Below are 25,205 nucleotides of genomic sequence, written 5' to 3' on the forward strand. Positions count from 1 at the left end.
TCTTTTCCGTCGAATGAAGTTAATTATAAATTGATTCTTTGTCTATGAATACAATTTTATTCAAACTAACATGACGTCTGGCAATTATTGTAAAGCTCTGTTCGTGAAAATTATCGAAAAATCCAGGTCTAGATTGATCAATAAATAGGTCCGTTCACGTACTTACTGCACTAAAATTCGTAAAAAGAGATATTTAAAAGTGGGTGTAAAATTCTCTCACCAAAAAAAAACTACAAAAAAGGAAGCGAAATTTCTGTCTTGTTGCTGTTCTTAGAAAATTTGTTTTTAAATTTTTTTAACTGACAGCAAAAGTAAGCACTTTATTTAATTTATTTGAATTTCTATCAAATTTGACAATTTTTACAAGTCAGCCCAAAAAAATTTCTTGGGCTAAAACTCGTAGGTTGGGGAAATATTTTACTCTCTTTTGAGTACGCGAACAGGATTTGGTTAAATTTCGTATTTTTTTCGTAAAATTGGACTGATTCAGGAGGGTACGCGAACGGACCTAATGTTTGATGCTGATTGTTCAACAATTTCTACCATTTTGTTTAATATCTGTTCACAAATGTCAAAGTAGAATAAACATTTGTGGCAACGTTCTACTTATTAGCCTAAACCCACCTTGATTTTCTTATTTGCTTTTAAAATTATTGAAAGTCAAACCAAGAAACATCAATCGAAGTCCATTTCAATCATTGCACCATATTGGCATGTCAGATTAATAGCAAAATTGCTATCGCATCCATAATTCACATTTTGAATTAATGATATTCATAGCATCAAAATCAGCCGCTAACCTTATACGTTCCAACAACATCATTTTCAAAATTGCAACCTTGATACACATAAGGCGTAATGTACATTTTGTAGTTAACATGCATGCATATGTTTCAACAGCTTCTACCAATAAGTTCTATTTCACCCAACAAATAGACGAGACGGACGCACGGCCCGCCGAGACCGATTATTATTTGAAATTGTGATGCATCTGTCAGTTAAATGAGTTTGAAAGTTCGGGAAACATCATCATTCTCATATACCCTCTCATCATAACACAGAACAGTGTTCAGCGATGTGTGTTCCTATCAATTTATTGATCCCACACCACATATTTTAGATATTCATATATACGTACACTCGGAGGTATAATAATTTAATTGAACATTTTCATTTAATTAGCTGCAATCTGCGTTCCCGAGAGATAAACCTATTCCGACGGCCATTATACATTATATATACGAGTAGAGCTGAAATGTCTAAGTCGGTTCGGTCTGGGTATTCTATAATAATATGTTTTGCATCAGAGAATGCCCTTCATATTATAATGCGCGTTCTACACGGTTTTATTGATCAGATATATAAAATTGGTTTCGAGTTCAATGCAAAATCGAATGCGATTTCGAAATTTAGATAAAACCTTTCAATTTTAAGTTTCATACCACTCGTATGACTACAAGGGGAGTTTTCCGGCTATTGAATTGGTGTAGTGGTGAAATTGTGGAAAAGGAGAGTTTTGGATGTTTTTGTTAAGCAACCTAAAATTAGTTAATTGTTTTAGAGCATTTGTAATCAGAAAACACCAGGACTATGCCGATTTTAGAAATATTGGTGCGATTGGTTTTATTTGCAATACTGTCATGTCCATAGTTTGAAGATAAATCATATTATTACGGATTCGCTGACTCTATTAACCACTGGAATTACCTATCACTTAAAGCTCCAAAAAAATAACAGGGTTTATACATCTGATCTACCAAATCCATTCCCAAAAAGAATTGCTAAACTTCAAACTTTTATTCATAACTAACGTCAACGGGCAACGGAGACTAATTGTATGTGTTGTCTTCTTATGATTTTTTTCTTCAAAATTGTTCGACGTGAATCACCTTTGGATGTATCGCAGTGCACCCCACACTATCATAGTTTCCGGAAGTCAACTTTTGATAAAAATAAAAATTAAAAAGGTTCAACTGAAAGCCTTTTTTTTACTTAATAAATAAACAACAATCGACATATTGAACAATGGAGTCTTATGACGCAAGGCAATCTGAAATGTTACCTCAAGCCCTGTGCTCAATTAAGACCGTAAATATCGTAAGCTCGAGCTCATTGCCCAAATGGATCTATTTTTTATTTTGCCGCGTTTGACAGCTGACAACTGTGTTGTCATTGCAATTTTGTTTGGTTTATTTTTGCTCTAGATCTGTCAAAAAACAAACCCTCTCTTTGCATTCCATGGATTTAAGATCAAATACCAATACAATTTAAAAAAAAAAAAATATTTTGGGAATTTAAAAACTCTACGTTACGATACGCAAATACAATGACAGATAAAAAAAAATCACAAAAAAAATCAATTTTTAAAGGAAATATGAATTTACCCATAGAAAACTCTGTTAATATGTGAAAAATATCAAATAAATACATATGTACAATGTTCATACGCTTTATGGCACATCATTCGGTAAGAAGCCAGTCAAAAGCCCCACCGACTTAATTCTTGTGGTTAAGCCATAATGGCTGAATCACAAACACGCTTTAGCTTCGTCTGCATTACGTAGGGCCTGCTTAGAGTTTGCTTTGAATGACATTTCTATTATTTCATCCCTCCAAAGAGCAACTATTTTGTTTGTTGACATTTTTGTACTGCTGTCAGACAAAGCAAATGTTCAGATAATTGAACTAGTGTTCGGTTTGGAGTCACATTACGTTCTTTTCCTTACGATTGTCAAACGAAACGTGAGGTCGAAGCTCCATTGTGATTGCATGCATTGAATTCCTATGGCTAAACTTGTAAACGTAAGGTGAAGCCGAAGCTAAAGCGTGTTTGTGATTCAGCCATAAACGTCAGAAAGTGTTTTTCTGATTAACACGAACTAAATGGTGGAGGAATTGTCATTAAAGAGTAATTTCTTGATGAACAGAATGCCCTTCGAAGTTTTTATTTAAGGGGTTTATACGAATACCGTTAGGAGCCAGTAATAGCTATCATAGAAATCAATCCAGACAAATTTTTGACTGCATATTTTACTATTTCTTTTTTAATTGATATTCAAAGAAATGTTCTGAGATAAATAAGTTCAATTGTGTTGTTATTTTTAGCTAAAAATGTAATTTTCTCTCTATTCCTCAGCTGGGACCACGTCTCCTAGTTTTGGTACCGAGCTTCCTTCATGACAGATGATCTCCATGTTTCTCTTGGTCTTCCAAGCCGCCTTCTACCTTGAGGATTCCATTGAAAGCACTGCTTTGCTATGTTTTCGCCCGGCTTCCTCAATGTATGGCCTATTCAGCGCCACTTTCTCTGCGCGATGTCAACATCCACTTTTGTTTGCCCAGTCCTGAGCCACAGTTCATCGTTAGATATGGTTTTTGCCCACCAGATGTTCAGGATGTAACGTAGACAGCGGTTGAAAAGTTTGTTCAACCTTCCCGAAATGCCAGCAGAGCACTTCCAGGTTTCGCGAAGTATGGATTTTCAGTTGGACGCAAACAACTTTAACTTGGTACGGAGCGCTATTTTCCCGGAGTTCCACACTTTAGAAAGCATTCCGAATACACTACTGGCTTTATTTATTCTATTGGTCCAGGTCCGTTCCACCATCTTACTGGCATTAATCCTTAAGCCAGCCACCTCCCCATTTTGTTTGCCATTAAGCATATGTCGTCAGCAAAGTCCATATGGCTTAATGTTTCCTTCAGGCGCCATTGGATACCCAGCCTCTCGTGTTCACCCACCGTAGCAGTCATAACATCATCAATAGCAAGCAAGAACAGATTCGGTGACAATACATGTCGAACTTCAAATGCATCGGAAAGCTGTCCATTGTGCAAAACAAAACACCTTGCGTTGTTGTAAGGCTCTTTTACTATAGCAATAAGTTTATCAGGAATGCCTCTAGCAACAAGCGTTATCCAGACAACATCACGACTAACGCGATCGAAGGCCTTTTCAAAATCTACGAGCATGAGGTAAAGCGGTCATTGGTACTCCGACGGTTGTTCAAGAATAATTCGCAAGGTGTTAATGTGATCGACACATGATCGACCACTGCGAAATCCCGCTTGATGCCTCTTGAGACTCGATCGGGGTCCACTTTGAGGAATTCGGCAGGTATGCCATCCAGCCCAGCTGCTTTGTTGTTCTTAAAAGCTGTATCGCAGTTCTTATTTCCGTGCATGTCGGGGAGTCTATATTAATGTCTTTGGTAGATCTACGTATGTCCGGCAGTTGATGATTTGCATTAACGTTTGCATTTGCAATCTGGTCATCGTTCAGCAATGTACAGAAGTGCTCCTGCCATCTTCGCCATTGATTTTTCATTGACACTAAAAGACTACCGTTCGTGTCAAGAACAGGATAGTTGACAATATTTTGTTGGCGTATAAGATCTTTAGTGAATAGGTACAGCGCTTTCTGCCAATTTGTCTTATCTAACTCTCCTATCTCGTCTCACACACCTCTGCACTACCTTTTGAGCTGTTCTATACTCACTTTGCAAAACCGTTTTCCGATAAGCATCAGTTTCATTCTTTATATTTATTTTCAGTGCTCTGCGGTATGTAATTTTGTCCCAGGTCTTGGGATACCCACAAATCTTTACCTCTAGATTTCCTCGGTACCCACAACGTCTCAATGGGAAAATTTGCGTTCAACCCCTCATTGATTGAATTGAATTTTGGTCTGGTTGCCGTGTCTGTACGTCTCAGTATAGCAGCTGTTCGCAGTCGAATTATCGCTAATAGCAGATGATGGTCGCTTCCTGCATCTGCATGTCTCTCGTTTCCCACATCGCAAAGTGATTTCCTCCATCGTTGTTGTATTATAAAATGGTCGATTTGGTTTTCTGCTCGACAATCAGGGGATACCCAGGTAACTTTGTGGCAGGTCTTATGTGGGAAAAGGGTTCCACCTACCACCAGCTGACGGGCATTACAAAAGTCGATAAGCATATCACCATTGTTAATTCAATGACCGATGCCTTGTCTACCCATAACTCGCTCAATTACTGTATTATCCGAGCCAACTTTGGCATTGGTACCCGTGGCATGATGGCTAGTGCGTTGGACTGTCATGCCAGAGGTCTTGGGTTCGATCCCTGCCTATGCCATCTTAAGTCTTTTCACGGGTACTGCCTCGTACGAGGAATTGACAAATTCTCCTATAGTAACTCTTGTCATGAAATAGTGCTTTCTCAAATTAGCCGTTCGGCAAATAAAACTGTAGGTCCCCTCCATTCCTGACAACATTACTCGCACACAGGAATGGTTGCGAGTTGTAAGTCACTAGGCCCTAGATCTCAACGGACTGTTGCGCCACCCAATTTAACTTTGGCATTGAAGTCCCCCATGATGATAGTTATGTCACCCTTTGGAACTCTGCTGTAGAACGAGTTCAGTTGAGCGTAGAATGATCCCCCAAATCCGATGTTAGGTTTACTACAGCCGAAGGAACTGTAGAAGGGATTTACCAATCGTTGGTTACCTCTTGGGGAATTATTATCATTCGTTGTCATGTTTCATAAAAGAATAAACTTCTCGCTCCACTAGGTGTTTTACCGGATGTGGTTAATAACACTATTTGCATAATGTGTTAACTACATTTTACGCACAAGCCTTCGAATCGACAGGCACACCCGCCTTTTGGATGTTCGAACACATACAATAAAACAAGGCCGCCCTATGTGGGAGAACAGACGCCTTTTGTAGCCGACCAATATGGGTTCAGACGCTACCTGCTGCTGCCATTAGCCTTCTAGAAATAGCCTCATCCGCCACCAGTCTACCATGCCGTTGACCACTACTTGCAGTTCTTCCGCCTTTAGGGATTTTCTTCGACCAAGGGTTGATTGCTTATACCGGCAGCCATTCAGTCCCCTTTATGTGCGTTAGCACCACCCACTCTCTACCACGTGGAGGTGCACATAGGGATTTTCCCTTCTCTTAGCCTAGGACCACCGCTGGCGCTGGTGCGTTTTCTAGCACTCTCCAATACTTTTAGAGAGCAACTTTACACAACTCCAATGACAATGAGAAATTTGTTTGTCAATGTTAGACATTTTCAGTGTTCGCTATAATAGAACTGTCAAAAAAAAACCAATAGTTGAAAACCAATTACAGCTACAACTGACCCCTTATAACGTTAAACACAATTTGAGCATTAAAGTTGGATTAGATGTTGAAGGAGCTACAAGGTACAGTGTAAGGTCTGCAAATTGTAACGATTTGGAAATAATGAGCCTATTAAAGCATTTTACATTCGTGATGTACGGCTAAAAAATAATCCCTGCAATTGACAGTACGTCCAGAATTGTGCTCAAACTGATGAGTATTTTTGTTTGGTAAGCTATTAAATTATAGCACTGTTTATAAAAGTAAGGCAAAATAATAAAAACCACGACACAGTTTGACATTTGTCAGATTTTAAGAAAGTCTGCTATTATACATCGATTTTGAGTTATTAATTTGGTTTTTAAGCTTTTTTCAAAAAAAGTAAAATGTTGTGAAGAAAAAGTCCCTAGAATGACTAATAATTGCAGCATATCTGCGTGTTATGATGAACACTTGAAATCTTGTGTCACTTTGAGCGATTTACATTTTGACACAAGATCCACCTTCATTCTTGTCAATTGCTCCCAAGAGTCAGTCTGGGATTAAAAACTCACATGGTAGTAATTACATGACACATAAATAGACTAACTATCACGACTGGCTCTAGGAATAATTAAATTTTGTATTCCACAATTTTTGATGACCTTTTGCATTTTTTGTTAGTGAAATAATTATTATGTCAATGATATCATTTGCGTGCCTTACTTACTATATGTGCCTCCTCAACAACAAGTCGATATATGTACGTATAGCTACCAAAAATAGTTGGGCTAACTACATTTTGCAAAAGTTTCAAGACATTACACACAAAAGACCATGAGAAAATAAAATCTATTCTTGAAATTGCCCTGAAAGAAAAATAAAGAAGAATGATACTATTATTTCTCAAGTACACACCTGTAAAGTAGTGAACAAGCAAAACAGTAAAAACAAACTTATCATCATCAAGTACAAGTATAGGCTCTCCATTTTGGGGGCAAGGGCTATTATTATTTTGCCATATACTAAATGCATGTCTATTGTTCTTGAGAAAATATAAATAAATAGATACCATAACAACTAGATATACATACATATATAACCCCGCGTCCCTCTTAAGAGCTATAAATACAATAAACTAATCCTCAGACAGACATGCGATACTTTTTAGAAGCTTTGAATTACATTGGGAGCAACAAAACCACAAATGACGACGACAACGCCAACGACGACGACAACGGCGACAGCGACAAGCTATATGTACGACCGTCATTTGTGTATATGATTGCGACAGCAATGACAGCGACGACAATGAATATTACTTCATGAATATAATAGGTGAGCTTATGGTCTGACAGCTTTATTTTTCGAGTTCTTGTTTATATTTACCTGGAGCAAAATTAAATTTCTCTTAATGTGTAATAATTCTTCTTAGTTTATCTTACGAGTATGTGACTGTACCTAAAATAAATGTGTTGCAGCCTTAAATTTTCATTTAACAAAATGTGATTCACTGTACCTAAAATAAATGTGTTGCAGCCTTAAATTTTCCTTTAACAAAATGTCATTTAAAGAAAACTTTTGCTTTAATAGTTTAAATAATGTCAACATATTTTTGTTTAACCTGACTTTTTGTGATGTAGTCTTAAATCCTATCATTAAAAAAATTAAATTTTAAGAACTTGTTACTAAAATTCACACTCCATTAAAATAAAACTTGTTTTGACATTGACAAGCATGCGTTCATATCCCAAAATTTGCCTGTCAAACCAGCAAAATATTTGTATTTTCATCCAGTATTATTGACAGATGGAGTCACGACACCTCGCAGTCAGCGCGTGAACCTTCGATTGGAGATGTATTGTTTTTAGATTTGACGTTCAATGCATGAAAAAGAGAGAAATTCCTTATGCTTACCTTTTTGATTACAAATTACATAGTTTTTTGATATATTTGCAACTGATCCCGAAATAAACTCTTAATACTTTTCTTTTGTCATCATTAAATTGATACTTGATACTAAATTAATGTTTTTGCGATGGCTTTTTACTTATTTCAAATGGGAAATGCATTGAGAAACAAATAGAAGTACACGCACTGACTTCCAGTTGGTGTGAACAGTGCCAATGAAGCTTTCACCTTTTTTTAAATTCGGGGCAATTAAACCGCGTTTGTTAAACTTATTTGAGATTTTATTTAATCTCCTAAAGAAGAAAATGAATTCATTCAGTCTTCTAGCATTTGAAAAACCAACATTTAAATTCCAATTTCAGTAAATGTAAATTAAAAATGTTGCTTTTCGAAGTGTATATAAAAACTTAAGCCGTGTACAATTTCAATTCGCTTTTCATAATGAAGGTCTATTGAATAAAGCTTATTAGATTTAGAATTCTGCATTCTTTTTCTTAAAAACTAATTTCAAGACAATTCCACTGAACGTATGTTTGTAAAAGGTACAATTAAACGAATTGACGCGATGTGATGTCGCCATTATTGCAACCATAAAAACGTCAACAGAAATGATACACTGATAGTGATGATTTCAAATGAATGCATTCAGCGTAGTGTAAGATGTCGATTCAGTGATATAAAATGACAGGTGGTTATTGATTTTTAAATGAATGCATTCAGTGTGTTGTCAGAAGTTAAATAGATTTAGATTTATTTTATTTAAATATAAATTTTTAACAATAATTTGGTTGACAACTAAAAGAAAGTGCAGTTTAAGATTGAAACGCTTCATTTAAAATTGTATGTCTATATTTAAGTGCTGTTTTGCAATATGCATATAACTTTGTGACTTTCATTTCCTGTAGAAGGCTTATGAAGGCTTAGTATTTGAAAGAAAGGCACTGCCTAGGATAAGTCTTCTTATTTCTCTCAGTATCGCACATCGCCAAACAAAATGAAAAACATCCTTGCGCTCATTCAAGTTGCTCAGGTTACATAAAATCGATAATAATCGCCGTGAGGAATATAGTTCAGATTAAGGAGTTCTCCTCTTAGCCGGAACATGCACGAAATTTGTTCGATGGTATATTTGTCGTGGAAGTAGTTTCTTTCCCGGAGATCGTAGTCTAGTCTACTGTATATCATGCGGTGCAGTGAGTTTTTGGCTTGCTCCGTGTATTGTTCTCTTGAGGCTTCATCCAGACGAGCTATTAGGCGATATAAAGTTGGCTTCCAAGAGGAGAGGTTACTGTAGTTTAGGTCAACATCCACCTGCTCGGCAAGTTTTTGCAGTCTTTAAACAACCCACTTCGGGATTGGATTTTTTGAAGAACTACTTTTTTTGGGAGACGATAACTTAACATAACCAGAGCTTTGAGGATATAATCGACCAAGCTACACTTGATTGTTTTTATAAATAAAGGCGATAGACCCGATTCCAATATGATCATGTTGTTTGGCGTACTCGAAGGAAGGTGGAAAGTCCATTTAATGTAAAATCGAAACAGTTTTCCCACTTGTTCATATTTTCGACCTAAAGTTAACGCCTGCGTAGTGCGTACTCGATTCCTGCTGGTAATGCTTCGACGATATCATCAATGAAGAGTGCAAACAAGCTTGGACTGAGTGCACAGCCCTGTTCAACTCCGTTTGGAACCACTCTGATAAGCATTGGCCATTCCACACTGATGCTTTGGTAGGCTTGAATAAATTTTCCAATACTGTACCGAACTTAACGGACATTCCTAACTGGTAAAGCTTGTAAAATAGGGTATTGCGATTCACGGTGTCGAAAGGATCTTTAAAATCAACGAAGAAATAATTTCTTATTTCTCGAAAGAAACGAGTACGAGCTGAGTACAAAAATGTGATCGGCGGTGGAGTATCCCGATCTGAAGCCAGCTTGGAACTCACTGAGCAGATTATTAGAATGTATTCATTTAAACGGCTGAGCAGAATCGAAGTAAATATCTTATATGACAAGTTCAAAAATAAGATTCCTCTGTAGTTTTCCGGAACTTTAGTCCTTCCGTTCTTGTGGATTGGGAAAATCAAAACATCGCTGAACTGGTTTGGGATGGATCCTCCCTCTAAGATCTGGTTGAATACTGCTGTTATACCATCTGAGCCCGCAGCCTTTCCATCCTTTTGGTTGTTTATCGATATAAACACTTTTTCCCTTGAAATTGGTGCATCTAAAATATTATTTTTGAAGCCAGATTTTGCATACTGAATCTGAAACCTATTTGCCGCATCTGGGTTTAACAATTGCTCGAAATATGTTTGCAGTCTGTTCGAATTAAGACTCGGGCTAATAGTATATTTTGTTCCTTTAAGTTTTCGGACCAGGTTCCAAAACTCAGACGACTTTTTACAGAAGTTAAATAAATTGACAGGTGGTTATTAATTTTCAAATGAATGCATTCAGCGTACAAGATTATGGAAAACTTGCTAAAACAACATGAAATGTTTTTAATTTTAATGATTTTCATAGTTTTACTAAAAAAATAAAGCTGTAATACTAAAATCCGAACAAGCTTCCTCGATACACCCAAACTATAGTGAAGAAAACTAAAAAGGATACCTTTCCGTTTGCGTGCATGTGGAAGTGGACTGTACACTATACGCAATAAATAAGTACATGCAATGTGAAATCTTCAAGCAGCTGGATCATATGCACTGTGCAGCTGACTTAATGTTATGTTTTTATAGCTTAATAAAATATAGCTTTAATGCACCGTCTACATCTCTACAAAGGTTGTGCATGTGCATGTTATTTTTGTTTGTTGTTGCGTGTTTTTAAACTGTGTATTTCAGCACCCCTTGTTATAAGCTTTTTATAGGACATTATATCAAATTGTTTACTGCTCACGCTTGCCTTCAGGGCTATATCACTACATGTATTCCGATGATATATGCAGGTAGATAGGTACTCTCATTGAATAGAACAATGTTTTCTGACGGCATCACATATTTCCATTAAGGTTCCCGATTTTTTTTGTATTTTCAAAACTAATCTAAGTGTTGAATGCGCTCTTTTCTTGTTAAGATGTGTAAACTAATACTTACCTCTTACTATCCACGAACAATGCAACATGTACATATATATTACGTATACAGTTATGGTCAAAAAATAATATCTAAACTTAAATTTTTATTAATTTTGTCTTCAGAACTTTTGTAAGGCAACAGATTTAATTATTTAATTTTTTTATAATTTTAAACATAAATGTTAGATATCAAAAATTTGAAGCAAATTTGCTACAAACTTAATACAAAAAACGCTTCCTTTATTTAAACTACCAAAAATACATTTCGACAAAAAATGCAAGTGAAGTACCTTGGATTCTAAAGCCCGTCGGATCTAACTAAAGAAGGTACAAGAAGCTTAAGTGTTAAGGTCTTTTTTTTATTATGTCTCTGATTTTTAATTTGGTTTTATAAAACTTTAAATAATATTACAGTACAGAGTGTCCCACGGGAACCGGATCAAAAACAAATGAATGTAACTCCAAAAGTTAAAGTCACATTTTTTGAATTAATATCAGAAGGTAGGGAATTAAATGCCATTTCAAGCTTTAAAAATAACGTCGGACAAATGGTGCCCATCTTGTTCGTAACAGGTGTCAAGTCGGGCCAAGAAGTTTCGGTGGACGCGATCCAGTAGGAGAAGCGTTGAGGGTGTTCAGGGGCATAATAGCGACAGTTCTGTCGATTAACAGAACCATTTAGATGGAAGTGGGCCTCATCGCTCATGAGCAGCAAAATATCGCTATTCACTTCAAACAACGAGAGCATCTCCAATGCGAATAAAGAACGCTGTGCGTAATCAGTAGGTTGTAACTTCTGAACGATTGCCAACTTGTACGCATGAAACTTTAAATTAGGCTTGATAATTCGACTCACTGAAGAGCATGAAATGTGCAGTGATTGAGCCCGCTTGCGCACAGAACAGCCAGGGCTCTGGAGAACAACTACCCTCACTCAGTGAACGTTTTGTTCAGTTGCAGCTGTCTGTTTCGGAGCCAGGTGTTTTATTTTTCATTACACTGCCCGTACTCCGAAAAGAAGTTACCCATCTCATAATTGTGTTTCTTGAAGGAAAAGTATCGTGACGTCCAATGTTGAATCTGATTCGGAAAGCCCGCTACACTGCCACCACCGATTCATTGTTTTTAATAAACTCCTCCAGTGCGAAGACACGATGAACCGCTTCCCAACGATCCATTGTGGTAACTAAACGGCACTACCTGAGGTTTCAAACGAGCCCATCCCCACCCCGCTCGACGCACCAGTGAGGAAAAAGGGCCCCCTACTTTTCGTCCGGTTCCCGTGGGACACCCTGTATATTAATCTCCTGGATTCGGCATTGATAGTCTACTAGCTCGTCAAAAGCGCTATTCTTCAGGTTGTATGTCTTTACGCTGGCTTTTCATTTCTGATTCGGTCGCTTAAGTTGGCTGTTCTTAGCTGGCATTGTTTATCAATGGCTTTTTACCGGCTTATCAATACTTTCAACCAGCTTATAAACTGATCTCAACCGGTTTATCAACGACTCGTAACCTTCTTATCAACGACTTTTAACCGGCCTATCAACGATTCTTAACAAGGATACTCTAATAGGATACGAAGAACCGTCCCAGAGCTGGGTCAACGTGTCAAAAGCTTGAAGCTCGCTTCAATTGTTTATATACCTGAATCGAGTTTAAATGAGCTTGATATGAATCGATTCCGGTCGGGGATTGGTGTCCAGTCGAAATTTGTGAAAAAACACCTGTGTGGAGGAGTTGGTTTTACAGATAATGCACTATTTATTTTCATGATTGTGTACAAAAAATATAGTTTTGCTTTAAATCAAATTTAAAAAAGCACATGGAGCAGGTAGCATATTCTTATATGGTGCTGAGCTATTCAATTCTTCATTGTTTAACACGAATCAAACTATCTCACTTGCACTTCATAAGAAACATCGAAACACCATTTGCATTTAAGAAAGTGCAGTCAAACTTAATCATTTTTAAATCGTGTGCGTTAAAAACACCAAAAAGATTTATTTAATCTAAACTGAGATAAACCTTTAGTGGAATCCTGGCAAAACTTAATTATCTTTTCTTTTGTTTTGTCTTGCAAAATTAGCCCAGTTAGTCCATTTTCATTAACAAAACTAAATAATATCAACAGTAACATATCGATTTTTTTCCCCAATGGAAAACACATGATTCTAAATGCACAACACAACTACTCAACGAACACAGCCATCGAGATACAAATTCAATATCAATCGCACCAACATTTAAAAACGAAATCACCTGAGATCCAAGAGGCTTTAGCTCCTGATTCAATTGCAACTTGTTATCATGTAAATGCAAGTCTTTATGCATTATGTTTATCAACGACGCGACGTGGGTCAGAGGTCCAATTTTTGGGCACGATATTAGCAATATTTTCTTCAGTGCAAGCTTTCCGAGCATACACTCGAGTTTCACATCTTTTTCAGACCCGTCTTGCTCGAATTTTTGCACGATTTTTCCGATTGTCAGGCAGGATGATCCATTCAACATAGACGATGAAAGCCAACAATCCCGTCCTCCCGACATAGACGAAGTAAAGATTGCAATATCTAAGCTGAAGTCTGACAAAGCCGCTGTAGCGGATGGCTTGAATGACGAGCTCTTTAAAGCAACCGGAGATAAGTTGGTTGGGAGCATGCACCAACTTATCTGTAAGATATGGTCTGAAGAAAGCATGCCCGATGAATGGAACCTCAGTATGTTTGCAAGATCCTGAAAAAAGAAGTACCTCTAAACTGCACCAACTATAGAGGAATCAGTCTACTTAACATCGCCTACAAAATCTTCTCTGCCGTAATATGTGAACGTTAAAGCCCATCGTCAACAACCTGATAGGTCCTTATCATTGTGGTTTTAGACCAGGAAAGTCCACAGTTGATCAAATATTCACATTACGGCAGATCCTGGGAAAAACCCAAGAAAACCAAATCGACACTCACCATCTTTTCATCGATTTCAAGGCCGCATAAGTCAGCATCTACAGGGGCCAGCTGTATAGAGCCATGTCTAGTTTTGGCATCCCTGCCAAACTCGTCCGTTTGTGGGATGACCATGGAGAATTCACGCTGCTCCATAAAGGTTGGAAACAACTTAACAGAACCTTTCGATGTCAAAAAAGGTTTTAGGGAAGGTGATGCGCTTTCATGCCATTTTTTAACATCGTGCTTGAAAGAATAGTACAGAGCTCACACGTCAACACTAGAGGCACTATCTTTCAAAAGTCTGTCCAATTACTAGCATATGCTGATGACATTGACATAATCGAAGGAATTCAGCGTGATGTCAATGGGGCTTTTGTGAGTATTGAGGCAGATGCGGCAAAAATGGGTTTAACGGTCAATGAGGCAAAACAAAGTACATGCTGTCGTCAAGAAAGGACATACAACACCGACGTCTTGGTCAAAACGTCACCATGGACAGACGTAACTTTGAGGTAGTCAAGGACTTCGTCTACCTAGGCTCCGCTGCAAACGCAGGAAACAACACCAGCGCTGAGATCGAAGGCAGAATAACTCTTGCTAACCGCTGTTTCTTTGGACTAAGAAAGCAATTGAGTGGTAAAGTCCTCTCTCGAGGGACCAAAGTGTTGCTATATAAGACCCTTATCATCCCCGCCCTGCTATATGGTGCAGAAGCATGGACTATGACAAAAGCGGATGGAAGCATCTTGGGTCGCTTTGAGAGAAAAGTTCTTCGTGTGATCTACGGTCATGTCTGCATCGAAGGGGAGTGGAGGAGAAAATGGAACGACGAGCTGTACGGGCTGTACAGCGACGTAGACTTAGCCAGAAGGGTAAAAGTCCAACTACTAAGATAGCTGGGTCACGTAGAGAGCATGGAAACCAATGCTCCGGCCCGGAAAGTCTTCGAATCCGCACCCACAGTATGGACAGCGCAGTAGAGGAAGACCGGGGATCAGGTGGCGCGCACAAGTGAACACATCTAGCTAGGGACCGAACTAGATGTAGAAGTTAGTTGGGTGAGGCCCTAGTTCACACAGGACTGTTGCGCCACCTTAAGAAGTAAGTAAGTATTGAATAATTTGACAACAAGTTATCTTGCCGTTAAGCTTTATTTAAGTAAAAATATAAGTAAACTCAAATGTAAGATATGTTCCTATTATTTTGACCATAAATGTATCTTGCATAAACCAACAGAAAAAACAATACAAAATTAAAGAGAAAACATAAAAATAGTATAAGAATAGAACAGTCCAACATAGTGGAACGATTCACTAAATGTGGCATTAAACATTTTTAACTTTTTTTATTTCCTCTTACGCAAAAGTAAATAAAATATTATAATAGTATAACCACAGCAGCGTAGATTCAAATAGTGAAAGGGGAAAAGGATTTCCCTCATTATTATAGAATTTTAAGAAATACAAAAGAAAATAAGAAACGAAAGAAAAGAAAACCTCCTACTTCGGTATTTAGTTTCCTGTTCATTGTTCATTTAGGTATATACCTGCCCTATACAATATATATGTATATATGTACCTTCGAGTACTTCAACTGAAGAATTTTCAAATTAAATGTCTTTCATTTGCTATGGTTGACATTTTAGTGGCGCAACATTTTCTAAGACTTCTGGTGATGGTGTCGAATGTTTTCATCAATTTTGTTTTGTTATATGTTTATAATCCGTTCCGCAATCATAAGTTGTTCCTTCTTCTTTCTTTCTGTCTTTCTTTCTTCCATCAAATAAATATATATCTACCTTCCATCAAAAGTCGTCGCGTCGGTCGTTGCGTCTTTCGTAATCGTCTTATGGTTTACCTTAAGCGCTAGGAATATGAACATAATTGCAAAAATGCGAAAGCAGAGCATTAAGGCCTCGTTGGCACTATGACTTGCTATGTTAGGTACTTATTATATTAATTTGAGAAGCTTGAAGCTATTCCTATTCCATGAAGGTAGAAACCCTCCTTTTGTTTGCATAAGTGTCTGATGTCGTCTATGACGGAAGAAGAGGGTCAAATACCTATGCCAAGTTTAAACTGACTTGACACTGTTATAGTGTAGAAATGGTGTGTGGTGCGGTCACTTGTGAAGAAAATGTTGTTTTTTATTTTTGAACAAAATTATTTTCTTGATACCTTTGAATTGTTTTTGTAATTGTGTTAAATTTCTTCGTTTTTTTATTTTTTCTTTGCAGTACTGACGGAACAGAATCACCCATTCTAGCTGAACCAGATGCAGATGGACATGACAAACCCCGAGTCGTATACGGCGAGCTAGTTATATTAGGGTAAGTACTAACACCAATGTATAAACGGTATTCTTTTGACCTTGAAAAACTATAACAAAGGTTACTATTTTTTTATTGAAGTTTTTAGTTTAGAGATAAACTCATTTCGTGGTTTTAAGTTGGTAGCAATAGCATTTGACACCTGTCAACCTAAGCTTTAATTTAAAGCGTTATGGAATCAGTGAAATGTTTGATATTTACGAGGATGGATCGCTTAACTTACTACCAAAGTTACTTATTTATTCTTTGAATCAATTTGGCCCCAATCAAAATATCAGATCAAGACAAATATCCAGGAGCAATCTTTGATAAAAAGCTGAGTTTTAGTTTGAGAGAAATGCTCAATGTAATCGGACCTTCAATAGATACTGGGGACCAAATCCTAAAATCATATTGTAGATGTACGCTACAATAATTCGGCCAGTGCTCACTGCTTACGTATAGTTAAGTTTAAAGTCTTAAAACCCTTACGGGGGCGTTGGGGACTACCACAACTGCGAGATTGGAAGCAACACTTAATCTCTTACCCCTAGACATATGCATAAGAGTGGCCCACACTTGTATGGAGAAAAAAGAATTTTGGCATATATTTTCTGGTTTCCATCTGTGTTTTGATGAATCCTTGCCTGCTTAAGCTATCACACAAAGTAACTCAAGCTTCAGTCACAGCTTTTACTGCCCGTTCAACAGCTTGAGTGTGACAGGGAAGGCACATCCAATCTAAATATTCATCTCCTTTTTGTTCAACAAACATTCTGAGATTTTTTTCGGTTATTATTCAGTCATTATTATTATCAGTAATTTTGTCTTGCCAACTCAAAAATTCGTAATATGTTGAAGCATTGAAATTTACCTTCGGGAATTGGAAAAGGCCCAATTTTTTTTGAGGTTGTTGATCTACATAGCTTTTAAAATTCGACGAGCAGCTGATTTACGAATATGTGGTTGGGGATCCGTGATCATTGCAAGCAATAAGTTTTTCGGATGTGCGAAAAAACTGTTCCTTTGAATAACTGGCTCGATAACAGCTTTTAAATTGGTTGGCAGCTATCTGGTTTGCTCGATGAGTTTGAACAAGTGCCTAGATCTATTTTTTTCAACTGGGGTGAGTTTTAATAGTAAACCATACCGGAGGGTAAACCTTGACGATGTTCGTTGCAAGGGTGATAAGGTTTGCAGAAGCAGACTCTGTTGAACATAAAGCCGAAGAATTCTGTTGGCACGAGTTAGCCATCGTACATGGGACATTTTGCCTGGTGATTTGAATGCTAAATTATGCCGGATGACGATGCTTCAACTATTCTATACAATTTTTTTTGCAGGTAAGTTCGTCGAAAAAGGATGGAACTGAGTTAATGGTTATTGGTAGTTTTTAACATTTTTCGAGTTATTTGCCAATAACTCCTAAAAAGTCTGTGGCCATCTTTTTCAGATAAAGTTAAAGTCTTGTCCTTTCTTTCATCAAAGTACAATGCGGGAATCAATGAAACAGTTTGTTTTGAAATCATATTTTGCCTGGTTTTTAGTCTTTCTCGAAGCAGCTTATGTTTGTCTATTATTTTGTCGGTCGAACTGCTGAGGCAATGGCTGCTCCCGCCCTGACACTCCAAATCTATTGCATGTTTTTGAAAGTAAAGCGAAATCAACTGAAATTTTAGAATTGCTCGCTGATTCAGTCATTGGTGCCGCCAATCCAATTCGAAAATTTGTTTCCTCGCAATGCATTTGACACACCCGTACATAGTTTAGCTACTTTTTGCTATTTTTCCTCTTCTCGTAATGATTTTCTTTTCAGCGCATCTCTTTTGTTGTTTCAACGTCAATACCACCTATCACCATTTGCCTAGCTGTACGCTGGTCTATTATGAAATTGAGTTCCCTATCAGGTACTTTTTTCTTTTTAGAAGGTTTCAAGTAAGTTTTAGCATTTGCAAGCCGAAATATCAAATTAGACTTTGCTTCAGAACACGAAACTCTTCCAACTTCTTTTTCGGTATTTTTGGGTGAGACTTGAGAAGGTTCTTGCACTTTAAATGATATGTTTGTACCAATACCTTGATTCCTTTCGATTCTACTGTAGGAATAGAAGATTTCGGCCACATGTCTGCCAATTTTGCAACTACCACAGCTTCTATTCCTTTATATGTTGGTTCTTTTTTATTTCGGGTCCACTCATAAAACTGCATCACCTCTTCGTAGGTTTGCAATAGCTATGTTGTCTTTTAATTCGCCAATATTGATGACACAAAACAAATTAACTTTTTCTTTAACTTAACACAGAATGAAATCAATATAATCGGATGTATTAAGAGCTTAAAATTACTTTTTTTCTTAAATTCAAAAGCGAACAAACGGACTAACTAAAAAAAGTAATGACGCTTTGTTACTCGGAAAGAATGAATATTTATTTAATTTTCTTCTTCTACGTTTAAATTTCGAAAATTAAAATTAAATATGGCCGACGCGATGGGCGCGCGATTTAAAATTTATTCAAATAAATAATTACAATAATCAATGTTTTTAATTTCAAGAATGATATTTTATATTATAATAGTAATATTATTTAGTTTTCGAAAGGTTTTACAAAAAAATCAGGCCTCACTTCTAATGAAATCTGATAAAAATAAGTGGAGAAAAGGATGTGAAATTTTAAGGCAAAATTCAGCTATTCTTCAAAACTTTAACACAAATCCGAAGGCACTTAAGCTTGAAATAATAAAATAAGACTTCACGTATAAGCTAACGTGACCATTTAGCAGCTTTTAATCGCTGAGCCCTGTTAAAAATCCAAAAAATTGAAATTCGTCCCACCCTAATATACATACATATGTACAAACCACATGCTGGAAAAATAGCTCAATAGGAAACCCTCGGATTATGAAGGGCCCGCCAAATAACTTTTTTTTTATTTTGAAAATGCTACAAAAACATTGAGTGTAGTGTAGCGTTCTGTTGAAGCCAAATGTTGCCAATATCTTCCTCCTCCTTTTGTGGACAAAAATTCGTTCAGCATAGCCCGATAACGACCGCCATTAACTGTAACGGCCACTCCTTGCTCATTTTGGAAGAAAAATGGTGATGCCTCTGGATCAAAATCCGCACCAAACAGTGACTCGTTGTGGGTGTATCGGTTTTGCCTGTCTTTGCCCCAAATGCTACAATTTTGCTTGTTTACATACCCGCCAAGATGAAAATGGATTTTTTTTTGTCAAAAGCCAAAGCTCTAAGCGTTGTTCAAGCGTACACACAACCAACCATATTCGTTCAGCGGAAGGATAAAACTAATTATCTGTCAAATCAGACATGCTAAGTGTTACCATTCACAAAATAATTACTAGTTGAAAAACAATATTAGATGGCGGACCCTTTATTATCACTGCTATTATTTGTGTTCTTCAACACTTGCAAAACCACTGCGTAACCTTTTTCATCTGTTCTACTGGAGATGGAAAACAGTATTTGTCCAGCCTGTACTTCAAAAAGGCGAAATCCTCTCCCTCTTTAACTATTGCCCTTTTGTACTTACGTCCCTTCTTTCCAAGGTCATGGAAACGCTGATAAATGTTTAAATTTCAAGATTATTGCACTTGATATTTCAAAGGGATTTGACAAAGTTTTGCATAAAGCTCTCTTATCGAAAATGCTTGCATTTGGTATTGCTGAATCCCTTCTTCGTTGGGTTAGAAATTACCTTTCATCGACGTTTTCAAATTTGATAACAACAAAATAAACGCTGGTGTGCCCCAGGGCTCCGGTTTGTCTCCGAAACTCTACCTTATTTTTATGAATCTGAAACTTCTTACCCTCTGAATTGTTTTGCTGATGACAATGCCCTCAACGTCAACTGAGCTACAAAAGCCTAAATTCGATTATTATTCTCATATTTGATCTGGTGCCTGAATAACTTGTTTGAGATAGGCGATCGTTCTTGAATACCGCCTCAAGGTTTCATGTCTATTATTGTTTTATCGAATTTGTTTAATTTGTGTGTCATTGTTTTATCGAATTTGTTTAAGACTCAAGCCGTAGTGTTACTTGTTAGTATTAAACGAAAGAGACAGAAAAGGGCTTTACACAACCTAAATTGCAATTTTTTAACTAACGCCAAAGAACTTTCATAGCGAAACTAACTTTAATAGGAAACGGGAGCCGTTCCTAAAAATGTTTTGAACAAGTTGTGTGACACGAACTATTGTACCGTTTTAAAATCGATGGGCATCTTAATTTCGTGTAAGCTTTATTGGGACGCCTAATTTTAAAAGCTTATATTAAGGCGCACCGGACAGCTTGAGTGACTTCAGAAACTCTACTGGGTGTGAAATGCTCTGTTCAAAGTCCATGGAAGTGTCTTTTGACAAATAGTCCCTCATAACCTGCTTATAAGTTTTTCAATAAGGGCGGGTTAATGATGAAATGGAATAAAACAAGCTGTGTGTGAGGTATTAACAAAATTATTTTTATATTTGAAAGGCACATGTATGCCATTAAATGTGGAATATGATATAATTCTAATGCCCGCCTCAGCTTCTTACGGTGGCACAGATCCGAAGTGTTTAATATTTCAAAGACTTACGCATAGATGCGGCTGAATTTAAGCGATGGCCTGCGTTATGTTTACTTTAAGGTTGGTCGATTGTGGTTTATTTGCATTGAGCTGCGACTTCAAGATACCCCACAGTAAAAAGTCTAGCAGGGTCAAATCGTAGACCTTGGTGAACAATTCACATCATCCCTGCAAGAGATAACCTTATCTGCAAATCGTTCATGCTAAATGTCAATCGTGGGGTTTGCTGTGTGGCACGTAGCGCCTTCCTGCTTTAACCGCATGTCGTCTAGGTCCATAGAGTTCAATTTGGGCCATAAGAAATTAGTTATCCTTATCATCATTATGTAGCGCCCGCTGTTGACGGTGATACTGGTGTTGGCTGATTGTTTACTGAATCGGTTGTCTCAAATTTTACCACCAAACGTTGAAGAGCCGACTGTGAAGGGCCACCACGTCTACCGTAAATTGGGCGTAATGCTCGCAACGTTTGCGTTAACGAACACTCATTTTGATAAGAAAGTTTTATCATTTGAACGTGCTGTTCAAGTTGCCATGATGATTAGGCATAAACAACTGGATAATAAACAAAAGATTTGACAGATGTCAACAAAACAAAATAGCCGCCACGAGGCGCTAAAATCTACCCGTGCCAACTGAAAAACCCTTTACATCCAATATGTTTCAATTTATTTTCAAAACAGCATCGTTTCTTGAGGCTATTTGATTGCTATTTAACCGCCCACTCCAATTTTTTTAACTGTGTTTTAAACGGTTATTTTTTAAGAGCTTGAGAACTTTAAAAAAAAAAAACCCATACAATTTGCAAAATTTCATCGATTCTTTATTTGAAACGTTAGATTGGTCCATGACATTTACTTTTTGAAGATAATTTCATTTAAATGTTGACCGCGGCTGCGTCTTAGGGGGTCCATTCGGAAAGTCCAATTTTGGGTAACTTTTTCGAGCATTTCGGCCGGAATAGCCCGAATTTCTTCGGAAATGTTGTCTTCCAAAGCTGGAATAGTTGCTGGCTTATTTGTGTAGACTTTAGACTTGACGTAGCCCCACAAAAAATAGTCTAAAGGCGTCAAATCGCATGATCTTGGTGGCCAACTTACCGGTCCATTCCTTGAGATGAATTGTTCTCCGAAGTTTTCCCTCAAAATGCCCATAGAATCGCGAGCTGTGTGGCATGTAGCGCCATCTTGTTGACATCACATGTCAACCAAGTTCAGTTCTTCCATTTTTGGCAACAAAAAGTTTGTTAGCATTGAACGATAGCGATCGCCATTCACCGTAACGTTGCGTCCAACAGCATCTTTGAAAAAATACGGTCCAATGATTCCACCAGCGTACAAACCACACCAAACAGTGCATTTTTCGGGATGCATGGGCAGTTCTTGAACGGCTTCTGGTTGCTCTTCACTCCAAATGCGGCAATTTTGCTTATTTACGTAGCCATTCAACCAGAAATGAGCCTCATCGCTGAACAAAATTTGTCGATAAAAAAGCGGATTTTCTGCCAACTTTTCTAGGGCCCATTCACTGAAAATTCGACGTTGTGGCAGATCGTTCGGCTTCAGTTCTTGCACGAGCTGTATTTTATACGGTTTTACACCAAGATCTTTGCGTAAAATCTTCCATGTGTTCGAATAACACAAACCCAATTGCTGCGAACGGCGACGAATCGACATTTCACGGTCTTCAGCAACACTCTCAGAAACAGACGCAATATTCTCTTCTGTACGCACTGTACGCATTCGTGTGGTTGGTTTAATGTCCAATAAAGTAAACTGAGTGCGAAACTTGGTCACAATCGCATTAATTGTTTGCTCACTTGGTCGATTATGTAGACCATAAATCGGACGTAAAGCGCGAAACACATTTCGAACCGAACACTGATTTTGGTAATAAAATTCAATGATTTGCAAGCGTTGCTCGTTAGTAAGTCTATTCATGATGAAATGTCAAAGCATACTGAGCATCTTTCTCTTTGACACCATGTCTGAAATCCCGCGTGATCTGTCAAATACTAATGCATGAAAATCCTAACCTCAAAAAAATCACCCTTTAGTATAAATTAAATATTTTAACACCGCGCCGTAAAAAGTAGTTTAAAAAACACTCTTCAGCTACCTCCACGGAAAAAATCATGTCATAATATTGCTGCGTTTGTGACGTTAAGGACGAGCAAATAATAGTATAGAAGTTTAGTTTTACCATTTTTTCTGAGATCTTACTTAACGCTGGATTTAAAGTTAAACCACAAGTTAAACATTTGCTATTAGTAAAACAAGTTTATTATCACTGGTAACCCTAAGACTATGTATAACGTATCGATAAAATACACTTAACTAAACTTATCCCAACCTTTTATTCTTTAATACATTGAACGTCGAAATTCAGGCAATATATTATTTAAACAATATAAAACTAAGCTTAAGACCAAACACGCCTAACTATTCTGTCAGATTGTTTATCTTTTGGAATTGTTTGTGTTTTTCCAGTACTATTAATATTTAACAACGTTTAGTTTGACATCGGTTAAAGAATCTTGGATACTCCAGTTCGGAACTTCATTTAAAACAACCACCTAACATTAAGATAAAGTACAAAATTTAAAAGAGCTTAAAATAAAGTTCTTCTGACAGTACCCATTCTAAACTAATTCAAGTGGATATAAATAAGAACGTGTACATCCCTCAGAAATTTTATTAAAAATCAATAAAAATAAACTATATTTTTGTTTGCAGCTGAAAATAGGCTGAATCAGCTAATATTTAAAATGAAAAACTGTAGCGCTTTTGATCATTTTAAAATAAAATAAAAAAAAAGGTTTCCTAATCAAATAAACGCCATAGGAATCAAATCTTGATTCTGCTAACAGACACTTCGTGAAATGAAGTGTTTATTGGATTGTAACAAATTAAAAGTTGTTGCTTCTGACAATAAAATCTAATAAAAAAAAAAAAAATGACTCCCGTCAGACAAACACACAATACATGAGAATTCAATTTTGTTCAAACTTATAGTTTGACAAATGATGTTGAAAATTGTAGCAAAGATTCAAGTGATATGAAGAATTTCTGGCCATTGACACTTAGCCGCAATAGGACTAGATTATCTAATCTTACACTAACTAGACTTATTTATTGGAATGGAAATGAAACTATGGTTTAAAAGGTTATATTTTTACAATAAACTCCAACTATTAAATTATTGCATACATTTTGTTAAGCTTCAACTGTCAAAGGAATAAACTGTCAAAAATAAGTATATGTATTTGCTAAGGTCACGGTTCATGAGAGAGTTTTCCAAAGACAAAATAAATTATTAAGGCAAACGAGTTAACAGATTGTTTCAATGGATGAAATTTGACGGTTAAAGCTCTGTTAACACTTTAAATGTAGACTAGATTATCTAATATTAAACTTACTTACTAGACTTATCATGGGAATGCAAATGAAACTAGGATTTAAAAGGTTTTATTTTTACAATAAACTCCAACTATTAAATTATTGGAAACATTTTGTTAAACTTCAACTGTCAAAAATTAGTATATGTATTTGTTAAGGTCACGGTTCATGAGAGCATTATTCAATGACAAAATAAATAATCAAGGCAAATGAGTTAACAGATTGTTACACTTGATGGAATTTGACAGTTAAAGCTATGTTCACACTGTAAATACAATTTTGTTTGTGTTCTTAGTTTAAAAATACGTTGAATACTTAAATTCAACACTACGTCCTACACTATAAAAGCCATTTCTTTTTTGGGGAATTTCGAAATAAGCAACGAACTATATATTCTATGTATCAATCCCGGGGGCATCTCACACACCATACAGCTTACAGCCACAATATACCGAATCAAAAAACTGACAGCAATCAATGCAGCTGCTTGCAATTGATTTGTAGGGCGCTTCGCTTTGCATCGCATCGCTTTGCTGGCGATGAATGGCCTTTTTAAAAATAGAGATCCAACCTCAAAGTTTATTCACTTTCCAGAGCTATCAGCCCTCCGCTAGCCGCGCCACGCTGCCTCTGCTGCGCTGTGCTGCTGCCACAAAGACAGAGTATTAACACGTTTCGTTGTCAGAGGGTATATAGGATGATGATAAGATTCTCTCTCTTGCTATATGTCTGGTTCTGGCTTGTGTGTTCGTAGACCGAAGCTGTGCTATTTGGGCTCCTACAATCTTCCATAGTTAAATAATACACATTGAATCTGTCTCGATAAAGTCTAAAATAGGAAGAAAAAAAATGATGCGTTCACAAAAGCATTCTCATGGA

The 25,205-nt window shown here is 37.0% G+C and overlaps 1 protein-coding gene across 2 annotated transcripts in view; it reads left to right on the forward strand.

Annotated features, from left to right (window-relative positions):
- LOC129953850 (protein pellino) overlaps nucleotides 1–25,205 on the forward strand; it is a 156,811-nt gene that overhangs the window by 107,166 nt on the left and 24,440 nt on the right. For both annotated transcript variants that reach the window (XM_056067355.1, XM_056067356.1), the window contains one exon: nucleotides 16,272–16,364. In XM_056067355.1, coding sequence (XP_055923330.1) covers nucleotides 16,272–16,364 — 93 coding nt within the window. The remainder of the gene's footprint in view (nucleotides 1–16,271; nucleotides 16,365–25,205) is intronic.

Source organism: Eupeodes corollae, chromosome 1 (genome assembly GCF_945859685.1).
Source record: "Eupeodes corollae chromosome 1, idEupCoro1.1, whole genome shotgun sequence".
Taxonomy (NCBI): domain Eukaryota; kingdom Metazoa; phylum Arthropoda; class Insecta; order Diptera; family Syrphidae; genus Eupeodes; species Eupeodes corollae.